The 14,355-nt window shown below is 42.7% G+C and overlaps 1 protein-coding gene across 6 annotated transcripts in view; it reads right to left on the bottom strand.

Moving 5' to 3' along the window:
- Positions 1 to 593: 593 nt before the first annotated feature.
- The window catches only part of LOC139348017 (clathrin coat assembly protein AP180), a 22,808-nt gene continuing 9,046 nt past the window's right edge, over positions 594 to 14,355 (bottom strand). Inside the window, exons 11-21 of one of the 6 annotated variants that reach the window (XM_070987952.1) lie at positions 14,167 to 14,291; positions 13,594 to 13,667; positions 13,429 to 13,443; positions 12,691 to 12,861; positions 11,190 to 11,288; positions 7,407 to 7,487; positions 5,386 to 5,472; positions 4,592 to 4,653; positions 3,496 to 3,573; positions 3,283 to 3,394; positions 605 to 2,151 (exon numbers count right to left, since the gene is read on the bottom strand). In XM_070987952.1, coding sequence (XP_070844053.1) covers positions 3,308 to 3,394; positions 3,496 to 3,573; positions 4,592 to 4,653; positions 5,386 to 5,472; positions 7,407 to 7,487; positions 11,190 to 11,288; positions 12,691 to 12,861; positions 13,429 to 13,443; positions 13,594 to 13,667; positions 14,167 to 14,291 — 879 coding nt within the window. In that variant the 3' untranslated portion in view covers positions 605 to 2,151; positions 3,283 to 3,307. Of the gene's footprint in view, positions 2,152 to 3,282; positions 3,395 to 3,495; positions 3,574 to 4,591; positions 4,654 to 5,385; positions 5,473 to 7,406; positions 7,488 to 11,189; positions 11,294 to 12,690; positions 12,862 to 13,428; positions 13,444 to 13,583; positions 13,668 to 14,166; positions 14,292 to 14,355 lie in introns of all 6 variants that reach the window. The other 5 variants (XM_070987946.1, XM_070987949.1, XM_070987948.1 and 2 more) reach the window with 5 other exon arrangements.

Raw genomic sequence — 14,355 nt, 5'->3', positions numbered from 1 at the left:
GGTCTGAGACCAGCTCGCCTCTTCAGTTTGTCATGCCTTATCAGCAAACCCGTTATCTAAGAATGCTGTACATGTCCCTGGTTTGTGGTTCTTGGTTTATTATTAGCCATTTGTCAGTTCATTTAGCGGCTTTAAGGAATCACATACAGTTAATCCCCATGTGCTGAAAGAAATGAATAAGTATTTGAATTTGACATGAGTTAAGTCCTTCAATTTGTTTTTTGAGAGAAATTTGTTGTTACATTTTTTAGTACCACAGTTGTCCATTGCCTTATTTATATAACTCTGAGATGTAACTATGTAAAGACAATGTAAACATTATGCTTTGTTTACTTTAGAAGCATAGATAAGTAAAACTAGCCTGTTGGTAACCTTGTTTCACTTCTTGTTAAAGGAAATACTGGCTCTACACAACATGTATGTGTTTTCTGACGTTTATAAGCCAGTAACAGTATCTTGTATTGTACTTTTTTCATGCCACAAACACATTTTCTTGTCAACAGAAATTATTCATGCTGATAACAAATAAAAACATTGAATTTTCAAACAACAAGCTGACAAAAGTGGAACAGAGATAAGTGATGAGCCGTGAGTGTAGTTCGGATCAGTGTATTTGCCTTTTATTGCATCTCATTTGGTCTCACATGCAGGTGGGGGTGAGGGAGGGAGGACGATGCCATCCATGATAACCAAAATAAACAAAACAAAACAAAAAAAAAAAACAACAACAGAAAAACAACACAGCCTTCATATGAATACTTAGCAAACATTATTTGTCCACATTCTTTTTGTTTTTATGTGTCATAGTCAGCTTTATTTTTCTTTCAACACTTTTGTTAATGCCACAATGGATTAAGATACAGTCACTTTTGGAAATAAACAACACAGAACATCCAGCGTATACTTGAGTGCTTTACAGTGAGAGTCCTTCAGACTTTCAGCTACAGCACATGAACAAATGTACTGACTGCTGCACACAAATGACCCAAAAGAGGACTGAGGCCACACTCCAATCACATACATGAATGTTTCCTTGTCTCTCGGGTTCCCAGGCATTAAGTCACCTTTTGTGGAGGCCGAGACAAAGAAAGGATTTCTCTGAGAGTATTAGAATGCATTCCAGATTGACCTGTGTCGCATGCTACGATGCAGTATCACTCCACACCAGCAGAGGGCACAACAGCAAACACTCAGGGCAAAGTTTCCATTCAATACTGCCTCTGATTACAGATTGAAAGGTATGTACAAAGAAGGCCGGAGTTTTTTTTTTTGTTTTTTTTTAAAGTCTACTAAGCCTTTTTTAACCAGACGTAACTAAAATATATGATACATTTTTTTTTCTCAAAATAAAGATTAAAGAAAATATGTATAATCTATCATTTAAAAGTCTAAAATGCATATGTCAATTTGAACACAGTTCACAAATTTTTGCATGTTTCATACAGATCCTAAGACAAAAAAAGAGATAAAAAGTAAAAATGAAACTGGAGACAGTCTGATGTGTCAATGATAAGTTCAGATTTGCAGTGCAAGTTGTTCTCAGGTACATTTTGATCAAGAATTGTCCTCCAGAAACTTGAAGTAGACAGGTGGGAGGATGGATGGCCGAGCAGATATAGGTACAACCAAGTTTTTAATGACATAAACATAGCTCAGTATTAGTTTGGACAACAGGGGTAGAGGAGTGGGAGTAGTGAGGGTTGGCCAGTGAAGTTACACACACCGAACACAGTCCACATTTAACAACACAGTCCTCATCTGGGAGATGCGCAAAGAAACCAACATATATCCACCATTCCAAGTCAGCTGATACGCAGAAATCCAGAATGAATCTAAATACACATTTATTATTTTTTTGTTCATTTTTCCATAGTATATTAAGTAAAGGTTAACACTGAATTACACGCACACCCACACACACATAAACAGAAGTTTGTTTTTCTGTATCTAGGGTTCACATTCACAGTTGTGCTACAACATTAGATAAGGAGGGCAGGGTTTTTATCGGGGTCGCGGCTGGTAGGACGTCAGAGGGGCAAAGATCGAAGATGAAATGGCTGGCTGGCTGAAGGGCCTGGGGCATGACAGAGAGGAAGGCAGTGGGGAAGTGCAGACATCCACATCCACAGAGATCCAGACACAATGACAAACCTACAGAGGACGGAGAGAATATGAAATGTAATTAAAAGAAGTGAGCTCAGCAGAAATAGGTGAAGTCTAATTATGTATGTTCTGAGAAGACAGACAGAGAAAGATATTCAGAAACATTAAGGGTCCAGTGTGTAGGATTCAGGGGGATCTACTGGCAGATATGGTTATCTTAGAATGAGCTCCTTATGTCTACAGAAGGAGCGGCTCCTCTTCTGTGGAGTCTGCCATGTTTCAGGCCATGTTTCTACAGAAGCCCAGGATGGACAAACCAAGCACTGACTCTGCAGGGAGCTTTTCTCTCGAGCCAGGAGGGGTGTTCAGTTGGTTGCAACCTGCAGCCTCACCACTAGGTGGCACTAGATCCTACACACTGGTCCTTTAACACCTTGCTGATAATAATGAAATCATAACACTAAGGCAGTGTTTCAGAACTTTTTTTGGTTTGTGATCTCTTAAAGGGGCACTTTTGTAATGTATTTCACTTCCATTCAGTTTGGGAACTTGCAAGAAATAGTCAAAACTGAAGCACCAGACGGTAAGATATCCCAACTAATAGTCAGTTGTGAGGGTTTAGGTGGATCTTGTATTTCCCATAATCCCACCCATGCTCTTTCCACTGGACCCTCCCAGTCAGAAAAATTACCATATCTTTCAAAGTTCACACCTCCAGCTTGTAACGCAGACTTGCTGTTATAAATGTATAAACTCCAAGGCCAAGCCAAGATAACCCTGTGAGAGTTATTCTCTCAGGTCTGACAAAGCTCCTCCCAGAGCCACAGAAGAACATTATACAACTGTAGTTTCTTCCATCTCAGCCTGTGTAATCTGCAGCATGTTTGACAACATGAAGAGATAAAAGTATGCAGTATTTCATGAGAAATGAAAGAAAAAATCACTCGCTTAAATCACGTTGTGACACCTTAGATTTTTCTTGGGGCCCCAAGGTCAAGAACGTCACATTCAGGGTGCATTAATCCTGTTAGCAACCCGTGACTGCAGGATTAAACATAGCTCACATGTGGCTAATGGAGGGTTCTGCTCCATAAGCTTTGCAGTGGCACACTAAATGAAGAAAATACATCTCAACTCTTTAAGTTAGCTTGCAGTTTTCCATTTTCTATTTCTATATACCTTGGGGGTTTACAGGTCAGTCAGTCTACATGAAGTCCTTAATGTTGAGGTCATCCAGAGCGTTCCGTGGTGGTGGGGGCTTTCTGGGGCTCTGGGCCACCCCAGGGGACATCTGCAGGCACATTTACTTTTAGCACTCATTTTGTCAGAGCAGCTCTACCCTTTATGTATGAATTGTCATGAGTGTGTATAAGTTAAGAGTGAGTGTGTTACCGGTGCTCCGGGGGTCGCTCCCGTGGCAGGGAAGCCTGGCCTCACCATGGGCATCATGGGAGCTCCTGGTGCCCCGGCCTTACAGAGACAGATGGACAGAAGGTAAAAGAGACAGTAAGACTCAGTGTCGGCCATCTGATGATGGGTGTGAGGGGGCTCATTGTCCATCAGTGTCCAGTAATGTCCACACTGGTTCAAGGGCATTACTGGACCGTGCTGGACTGGTGGTCTTACCATGCTGAAGCTGGGGTAAGTCCCCATAAAAGAAGGGACACCCATGGGTACAGTCTAAACGTGTGGAGGGGAGGGAGAGGAGGAGGTGGGATGTTACTACACTACATATACGACACAAACACACACACTGCAAAACAATACACAAACACACATTAAAAAACAAACAAACATGATGTGCGAAAAATTTCTAGCAATACACAAAAGTGACGATGAAGACACACCAATCTTGGACAACAAATGAAGAAACAAACACGACACAACCAAGGTCCTGACTTAACCTAACAGTTACAAGTAGTTCATGTTTGATTGAGACATGCACAAGGATTTAGAGGGCAGAGGGGAAGCTTTATGCAGGTAGCCTTCGGATGCCAGAGTTGTATCTGTTGTAGCAGCCTGAACTGAAATATCCATAAGAAGCGAATGTGTGAGGGGTGAGTTCAGAGGGGGAGAACCAGGTGGTTTGCCTGGACTCTGATTGGCTTAAAAGAAAATACAAACTTCAGAGAAGAAGAAGCTGTTTCCACGCAACAGCTTCTTAATTTGGCACTATCGTTTGCCACTTCATCACTCTCCAGTAGATATTCCAGAAATATAAACAGGATTTTACCAAAATTTGCGACCAGCGCATATACTCTATGCAATTCAATAAGGTGTGTTGTTTAAATGAAATCCAGCGGTAACTAAGAGGTTGCAATACGTCTTGTTTCCTCTCCTCGCTGCCACGCCTCTCAGTTTCCAGGGTCTATGATTGGACCTGGAACCTGGAGAGCCAGATGAAGGCAATGCTTGTGATTGCTGCTAGTCCCTGTCTGTCGCTGCCATGCGGCTCCACTCCATGCTATAAGACACAGACAACATTTACCATGGGAGCACCCCAACAGGGAGGAGCTACCTGAGGGGCCGCTGAGGTTCCCATTGTGAGATCTGAGACAAAAACAAAGAGAGAGAGAGAGAGAGAGAGAGAGAGAGAGAGAGAGAGAGAGAGAGAGAGAGAGAGAGAGAGAGAGAGGTGCTGCAAAATCACTGATTTCATTTACTGACATTATGACACAGGAATACCCTCAATACCACAGTCACATCTGCTGCAGTTGAAGTATGGAGCTGGAGTCAGGAGGTGATTAGCTTAGCTTAATATAACACGGGAAACAGCTAGTTGTATCCCAATATTTTTAATGTGTTCAAAGCCAGAAATGTTTAAATGTGATTTTGTAGTTTGTTTGGGTGTTCAGTGCTGCAGCTACTTCCTGACAAACTTTAGCTCGCTGTTATCTCCTGCTTCCAGTCTCGATGCTAAGATTTAGACTAATCATTTCCTGTCTCAAGTTCCATACTTTAAGGAATAGTTTGGTAAATATACTTAGTTGACCACTCTCATGTGACATGTGACTGTTAAATATAAGGCTACAGCCATCATTTAGCCTAGCTTAGCATGAAGACAGGACATGAGGAAACATGTCTTTGAGTACCTAAATCAACTAGCTAACTGGTCAACTAGCACAAACAAAGCTCACTGTTTAACACACGATATCATGTTTGTTTCATCTGTGGAAAAACTTTTCCTTTAATGCACAGAAATGAGCGTGGCATCGGTCTCCTCAGCTCACTATATGGACTACAATATCTATATGGCTTTAGTTAATCTAAATGACTACTTACTACTTGCCATGTTAGCCATGGAGGTGTCAACGTCACCCGCCTGAGGGGTCACAGTGGGCTTCATTACATCCCCTAGTCCATCAAATACTACAGGGGGGAGGGGGGCGGAGAGGGCGGGATGGAGGGAGGTATCAGCATCGGTTAATACAAGCAATTCTCACACTCTGCCACAACTCACTATGTCCTCCTCCTTACTACTGGGGATTACCATGACAACCAATAGATGTCTCCATGACAACAGGGAGACGAGAGGAGCAGCGGACTGTGAGCTATAAAGCAGGCTAATACCTGCAAGAAACTGAATAACATCAATGGCAATTAGTAATATAGCCAATTTCAGTAATTCAGATCATGATAGCTGGTCTTTCATTGAGTACAGTCTGTGTGCAAAAGTGACTAAAAGTCACATCTGCTGCAGGAGACATCTCTTGGTTCAGCTGCTTACTACTATGCTAATTTTCAATGTGAGCATAGGAAATAAGAACTAGTCCAACTTTAAAAAAACACAAATTGTGATAATCTATGTGACACGTGGCGCTGCCTCTTACCATCACATCAACATGCACAGTGTCAAGAGCACATTTTCAAATTCTGTGGTTTTTACTGTACGTGTGTGGTTGCTGCAGGGAAATTATGATGAAGGCAAAAGCACTGCAGCTTGAGTGAAGCAGGGTTAATCGCTAAAGAAGCACTGAACAATACTGCTACTTCATACACTCTTAATAACCATCAAGCATCTGGTGGTGGAAGGGACAGTGCAGCTGAGCTTGCCTTGCACCACTGCAATGCAGCAGTGCACTGTGGGAAATTAGCGTGTTAAAGAGCACGGAAACTCACCCAATCAAAAGGCGGGAAGCAAGCAATGAGCCAGCCCAAGAGCCAGATGGAGAGAGTGAGTGAGGAAAAGAGAAAGGGAGGGAAGCAAAAAAGCAGAGGCCAGAGAGAGAGAGAGAAAATGCAATGAGGTTTTAAAGGAGCGGGTGCCAGTGAAACCATTAGAGTTTATTGTATGAATGAAGAAGAGAGGGGAAAGAAAGAGTTAAGCCTTAAAGCAGTAGTATTGCAGACCATCACTTATATAACATGAAGACCAATGGCACAGGACATGAGATGACTAGGAACCAGGTGAGCAGGACCCGTGTTGCCACGGTAACCGTTGTACAGTCTGGGGAAGATTGGAGGAATTCCCCAAAGACTAATGACCAAAGTATGCAAATGAGGCGATGCAATGATGACGTTAACATGACCATATATGGAGCTAGTCAGAGAATCACACCTGAGTTTATAACTGCATAATCACACAGCACGATTTCATTAACCATTAGCACAGTTAACAGAAACAGTGACTGATCAGTTCATCTCTCTTTGGCAGGCAAACACTGTTGTAAACAACTGGAAATAAGATGTCAATAAGGTGGCTCTGAAGCACAGGATATTATAAGGACAATAGCAAGACATCATGCAGTTACTAATGAATTAACAACAGTCATGGACGGATTATGAGGCAAAAGGCCCCTGAGCTCAGACATTTAAAAGCCCCTGCACTCCCAACTTATCTATATAGGAGCAAGACACGCAGACTGAGAGAGACACAAAAGCATAACAAACAATGTTAGAAAATATATAAAAGCATCATTTATATTTAAATTTTCAAATGTGACTGTATTTTAATGAGCTATTACTGCAGCCTCTGTCCACTGTGCAGCTCTAATTTTACATAAAGAAAAAAATATATACACTGGATTTGGTTTACCGCCATTCAATAATAACAGACTCCTATCTGGATCTCTACTTTTAACCGAGCTTTTAACTTTTAACAGTGGCCTGACACAGAGGCTCTGGCCCAGGGGTCCTCAGACCTCTTGGGCTCCTGTGCCTGGTAAGCCCTTTAAGTAATCCGCCCATGGCTGCAGCACAGTATGTTTCACTGAAATGGAAATATTTCTGTGAAATGTCTGCGAAACGTTGGTATTTCCTCCACTGCGCATGCAGAGTGACGTTTCACACTTTAGGAGTTTTACCTGACATGAGCTCAGCACCCGGGGCAGCAGCAGCAGCAGGAGCGGCAGCAGCAGCAGCTGTGGCGTCTCCTCCTGTGGACTCTGGCAGGTCAACCCCAAAAAATATATATAGGTTGAGCCATTCCCATCGCAGCATAAGGGCAAAGAAGGGGTAACAGTCAGCCTTCGGCTTCACGCTGGTAATGCCAGACAAAATGCTTAGAGTTAGACAGGAAGGCTGAAAGTATGAATGCGCAACAACATGTATATTCAAATAAACCAGGAAACATTGCTTTTAGAATTTAAAACACAGTCACACATGCACACTTAGCATTCTCAAATACACACTGTAAATATCTATGTTCATAGTCCTTTCCTCCTGGATACATATCAGCAAGCTTAGTTGTGCTAATGATACTGTAGCAACTTGAAAAAGAACACTAAGGGCAGCAAAAAGGAGGAAAGTAAAAAAAAACCCACAAAATTAATAGCTGACAGGTCATAAATAAATCAATTATTTCAACACGACCAAGTTTCATCTCAGGTATCTGCTTGTAAAATTCCCATGATCGACCCACAGAGAACCACTTCCTACTGTTGCAAGATATGGATTAGTCCTGACAACACAAAACAGCTAGTAAAAAAAACAATATTAGTTGTTTAACTTGATGTTTCCTAGATTCTCTCATGATTCTCACTCATGGTGCATTCATGAACAGGGGAGGCAGAGTGAGGCATTCATGTGAGTTACCCACCACCAAACAGGTTCGTGATGGCCCCCGTGTCAAATTTGGGTGGGGGTGCGGAGGGGAGGATGGGGGCAGGGGAGATGAATACGTCCGCTGGAGAGGGCAAGGTGGAGATGGTGTTTAGAGCCCAGACGCACTCACACACAAACGCACACCAACTATTGACTGTGACTCATCATAATGCACGTTTATCAAGTGCAATTGCAGCGCACACAGTACATGCTGGAGAGGGAGAGGGGCTAAGAGAGATTTAGTAAACATTTCAGACAGCTCAATAGCTTTTAGCTGACCCATAAGAGAGCAATCTCATTTCCTTTTTACTTCTTTCCCTGATCAAAGCCAAGGACAAAGCTGAAAGACAGGCACACCAGGACAGGATATGAGAGTGAGAGCGCACGAGGGAAGGCAGAGTAGGTGCGGTAGGGTACCTGCTGTAAACAAGTCAGCACTGGGAGCGGAGTCTGCTTTGGTGAGGCTTGTGTCTGGCATGGAATCAAAGAGATCTACAAACACATGCACATCCAGAGACAGCAATAAGAAAATGCTCAAATGCCTTAAAAATGGTGGGGATGCCTGCACGCAGCAGCCAAGTTCAGCTAAAAAGGGCCCTCGGTACGTCAATATGTGCACTTAAGACTGATGAAGAATGAAGGAGAGGAGAGGATGACAAGCAGCATCAGACAGGAAAATCAAAAGGATGCTTATCAATATGAATAAGAGCACAAGAGATGAATACCAGACCACACACATCTCTAACGTTTACCGCTGAAAAGGTCAGTCGCAGGGTTGGCGGCGCTGGGGGCTATGGGAGCTGAAATGGTTGCAGTGGTGGTGATGGTGCTGGAAGCGGAGGTGAAGAGCGGTGATGGGGAGGGGGAGGGAGAGGGCACCACAGAGCTAAAACAGGCATCCAGCGAACTACCCAGGTTATTATTCTCCAGTGTGATCATGTTGAAAAGGTCTAGACCTGAAGATGCCGGTGGGTTGCTGCTACCTTCTGAGGGGACAAATGGGTCTTTGGTGGGAGGAGTGGGGTGAGAGGGTGAGGAGGAAGACATTCAACAGAGCAAGGAGGGACATGTTAGACAATGACTTTAATACAAAACAGAACAGATGCATAGGTTTGATGTGATGATGGTGAAAATACTGCGATAAGCATGAAAGTTGAGGAGAGAGAACGTGAGAGGAACGAGTGCAGAGCTCCAACACACTCCTGCTGTCAGTCGAAACACACAGAGCTAAAAATAGCATCTGTGATGGGGAAAAAATGACAAACAAATGAAGCGAATATTGAGCAAACCACCCTAAAACCAGACACCAGCCACAGGCATCCTTCTCCATAACAGAAAACGCACAAAGCTTCTGATGCCAAAGGATAAGAATATTGTCTTCTCTCACCATGGTAACAATAACGGCACAGACCAGACATCAGCAGTAATGAACAGCAAATCTGTCAGCCTACTGTCCCTGCACAAAGCCTTGAGATGTAGCGCTGATTAAAACTTGAAACAAACTAGAAATGCACACATACACAAACAAGTTTGTGAGGTATTAAACGTTGCATTCATGGTCATGGCACTTCAACCAGTGGTGGAACAAGTATGTCTTGTCTTTAAGCCTTACTAACTGCAGGTAAAAGTGCAAAAGGTGCATGTTTGAAAGGGTCAGTCATTCACAAGCAATACCCAGCAGATTAAGAACAAAGTTTCTTAAAGCACAACTGCACAGACTTTAAGGATTTTGCCATCTACAATGCATCATATAATCAAAAAATTCAGAGAATCCGGAGAAATCTCTACATTCAGTCTTCAGTGACTCAGGCAACACTGCAGTAAAAACTGACGTGATCTTATAAAGGATATCACTACATGGACTTGCGAACGCTTTGCAAAACAGTTGTTGATAAGCACAATTTGTCATTGCATCTACAAATGCAAGTTAAGACACGGCCATGCAAAGCAAAAACAACTTATTAACATCACCCAGAAACTTCTCTAGGGCCAAACTCATCTGAGATGAACTGACACAAAGTGGGAACATTTGCTGTGTGGTCTGATGACTCCACATTGTAATTGTTTTTGGAAATCATGGATGTTGTGTCCTTCAGGCTAAAGAGGAAAAGGACCATCCAAATTGTTACCAGCGCAAAGTTCAAAAGCCAGCATCTGTGACAGAGGTGTATTAGTGCCCATGACACGGGTAACTTGCACATCTGTGAGGGCACCGTTAATGCTGAAAGGTACATACAGGTTTTGGAGCAACATATGCTGCCAGTCATATGACATCTTCTTCAAGGGCGCCCCTGCTTATTCCAGCAACATGATATCCAGCCACATTCTGCATGTGTTATAGCAGTGTGGCCTCATAAGAGTGCTGGCACTAGACGGGTCTGCCTGGAGTCCAGACCTGTCAAGATCCCATTGTGAGACGCAATGTAAGGAGCAAAATACAACAACGAAGACCTCGGACTGTTGAGCAATTGGACAAAAAAAAAAAAAAAACTGCACTATACTAAACTGAGCATAGGTTGAAAAGGATTTGCAGATCATTGTGTTTTTATTTTGGTTTATGCAACATCCCAACATTTTTAGAAACAGGGTTGTAAAAAGTGCACCTCTGAGTTGTAACCTAAAAGCTTTTGGCTTTCACAAAGCACATATGCGTTTTACAATGTTGACATGGGAAGTTCTTGGTAGTTTTCAGAACAACAGGTGTTTGAAAACAGGCTTCTTATTTCTACCCAGCAACTATCGATTGTGTGCACAGAGATTACTGCTGTCGTGAACTAGCTAATTAGGCTGACGTTAGCTTTGTAAGTAGGTAAAACATTGTCATCTGAGTTTTTAATGTATCCAACTGTTAGTCTATAAAGGGGTTTTGAATTCTTAATGGGAACATAGATGGTGAAATGCTAAGAGAGGCTAAAGCTAACAGGCCTCCAGAAAAAAATCAGCATCCTGAAACAAAAAAACTGCATTGTTTTTGTACTGCAGTGCAGTACTCTAACTCACTCACACAAACAGACGCACACACAGACAGACTTTCAGTCACCCACCAGCTCCAGCGTTGGCGGCTGGGGCGGACGTAGCGGCGGCCCCACCCTCAGCTGCTGCTGCAGAGGCCTCAGTGGCAGGAGCAGGTGTTGCAAAGGCATCTGAGGTTCACACAAACCCCAGCAGAGGACAGCCACGCCCAGAGAGCGAGAGACGGACCAGGAAATAAAGTTGAAAAGAGAAAATGAGAGGTCAGGAAACATGAGGAGGAAAAGAGAAGTTCAGGGAGATGAAGGTAAGCTTGGAGCATTTAAGTAGAAAATAGGAAATAATCAACACTTAATAATCAGCTGTAAAAGGCTGTAGCTTACAGCATCGATATCAGACATTAAAGACTGACAGGTGAATGGACAAATGGGAATACAGACAGGAGGCACTACAGCAAGGATTAATCTACGGCACAAAGAGCAGAATATAAGCCTGAAATCTACAAGTGTTACAGCTGCCATCTGTAGCTGTAGCCATGTGACAGGGTTTGATAGAATTGCTTTTCACTGAGTCAAAGAAAAGCATGTCTGCCTATCAAACAAGACGCATGTGGAGAATGAGCGTGGCAGTATGTTTATGTGCAAGCCGAAGGTGAGCGTGTGGCTGTACATAATTACATAATGCAGAAATGTCTGTCAGTATGTGCAGTATTTGTAAAGGAATTGTGTGTGTGAGATTGTATGTCTGTATATCATCACCCTAAAGGATCTATTTATAGAGCCCCAAAGTGGTCATTGTTAAATAAATCAATAATCATAAAAAATACATTTTGTAAAGCTAATAAATGAACCAATGTTTTGTGTAATACAAGAAACACAACTCATTATATTGTTTCATCATTATTATATGAAATTCATTTGATGCCCTTTTTCAAGTCTGTTTGTATTTCATAATGTCACTTTTCGTGACGGAGGTGTCATCACCAGTCACTGCCCTCTCACCTTTTTAGCCAATCACATGCAACCTTCCTCTTTTAAGCAAGCAAGCTTCGGAGATACAAGTTATTGTGTCTGTGTTTGTTTACAGCAGCAGTCTCTAGTTTGCTGATTCAGAATAACTTCAGCATTGTTGTTGCTCTAGCTAACAGGAGCTAACTGGCTAAATCTGGCAGCAGTAGCAGAGGCTGAAGGCCTGTAAATGGCTGAAAGGTAGGGTTTGATTATTTAACAGTTTAGTGGTTCATTTATAGGCTAGACACAATTTATTCATATGATTATTTGTTTTTGAATTATTTATATATGTAATATTGAATGCTTTTTTAGGCATACTAGCCATCTTGATAGCTGAAAATGATGTCATGTGCTTCAGTGCATCATTAAGACTTCACTGTTTTTGATGATGCAACTTCGTTGGCAGAATACAGACAATATCAGTGATAAATCAGCAAAGTTCTGTCTACATACTGTACATGTTCGAGCATGCGGTCGTCTTTGTGTTATCATATTGTGTGATGGTTTTAGGGTCGAGCTTCCCAGAGTGATTCTTTCGTAGAGAATTTTCTGGAAGCTCACTGACCTCCCAACAGATCCACATTGGCGGCGCCAGGGGAGGTGGCGGCTGCTGTGCTAGTGGGAGGAGCTAGAGAGACTCCAGGTTCTGCCGCTGCAGGAGTGGGCGTTGCTGCTGCAGAGGAGGGGGCGGGCTCTGCCGTGAGGGTGGGTTCAGATAGCAAGGAATCGCCCATTTCTGCGAGTACCGACGGGGTGTTCGAAATCCCCAAAGAAAGGTACCAAAATAAACCCCAAAAGAGCAACCAAAATAACCAGTTGAGTCACCGTTAGAACAGTGAACAAAAGCAAGGCAAAACAAAGGTTCAATTCAAATCAAGCCCAATTAAGAAGTTTTGGAATTGGCCGACCAAAGCAAAATCCAAGTTTTAACCAAATTAAAGTTGCGAAATTATCCAACGACATCCAGTCATAACCAGCAAATAAAAATCAACCAACCAAAAAAGCCCCCGTTGTAAACCAAAAACAGACAATGGAGTATGTGGAGGGAAGGGAGAGAGAAGACAGAGAGAAACAAAGAGACTACTCAGACTAAAGAGAACAGCTTGAGGAGACAAACAGGGAGGTAACCATGTGACATTTGTACATTACAGTCCATATTTATGTTCAGTTTGGATTAATACGTCTTAATTAGAGTTTGCTCAGAAAGAAAGTCAGTGGCACTAAGGTATCCTGGAGGAGGTTTAAGACTACAGCGGTCTAGACTAGAAGCTGAAGGTGAAGTGAAGAGTAGAGTGGCACCCACCTGATCCAAGAAGGTCTATGGATGCAGGAAACAAGGGAAGAGGGAAAACATTTTATGTAGATGTTTGCTAAAATAAAATAGATTTCTTATTATAGTAAATGCTTGATAGTGGATTTGCACTGTGACTAACAAGCAGCTGATTTGACAGGAGGGAGGGTAACTTACCTCCCCATGACGTGGGGGCAGCTGATGGTCCTGAGGGACCCGAGGAGGACAGTGGATCCAGGTCCAACAAGGAACTGGAGGATGAGGTAGAAACACAGAGACACATTCAATTCCCCATCCTTTGCAGAAGGTCATTCTTTTACATGTGTTGTTCCTATAGCACCTGGTTGCAGAAAGTCTCAGGACAGCAATGCTTTGAGCTAAATGCTAACATATCTTAAATGCTTAGGGTTCATTATCTGACAATCAAGAATCTTTGCGTAATATTTCACAACAGTCTATCCAATAGTTGTGATATTTCAGTCTGGACCAAAGTAGTTGACCAACCACCCGACAGACCGACATTACCACCACCAGATCCATGATGCTAGCGTTGCTAAAAATGTGACCAGTACACCCAGAAACCTTCAGGGTTTCTCAAATACCCAACCCATCCAATAAATCACCATCATGCTGTAATTTTACATATTATCTGTTGAAAGATGATGGATGGTAGAAAAGGATTTTCAGAATCAGGGAAAGGTAGCGAAGAACCACTGAAGCCACTGAGAGTTTTCAGAAACAGACACTTACTCTTCAGCTGGTTCAGCAGCAGCAGCGGCAGCAGCACTCTCCCCTGGAGGAGGCTGCAGTGCGGGAACAGCGTTTGAAGTTTTGGCTGGGGTCGATGTCGGAGACACGTTGTTCGTCGGAGACCCCTGGAAGACAGACAGAGAAACCCCTATTCAGTGATGGATCAGATTGGTAGAGCTCAACAAAAAT

The sequence above is a fragment of the Chaetodon trifascialis genome, chromosome 19 (assembly GCF_039877785.1).
Source record: "Chaetodon trifascialis isolate fChaTrf1 chromosome 19, fChaTrf1.hap1, whole genome shotgun sequence".
NCBI lineage: Eukaryota > Metazoa > Chordata > Actinopteri > Chaetodontiformes > Chaetodontidae > Chaetodon > Chaetodon trifascialis.
The sequence above is the reverse complement of the archived record's forward strand: the minus strand, read 5'-3'. Positions and strand labels throughout refer to the sequence as shown.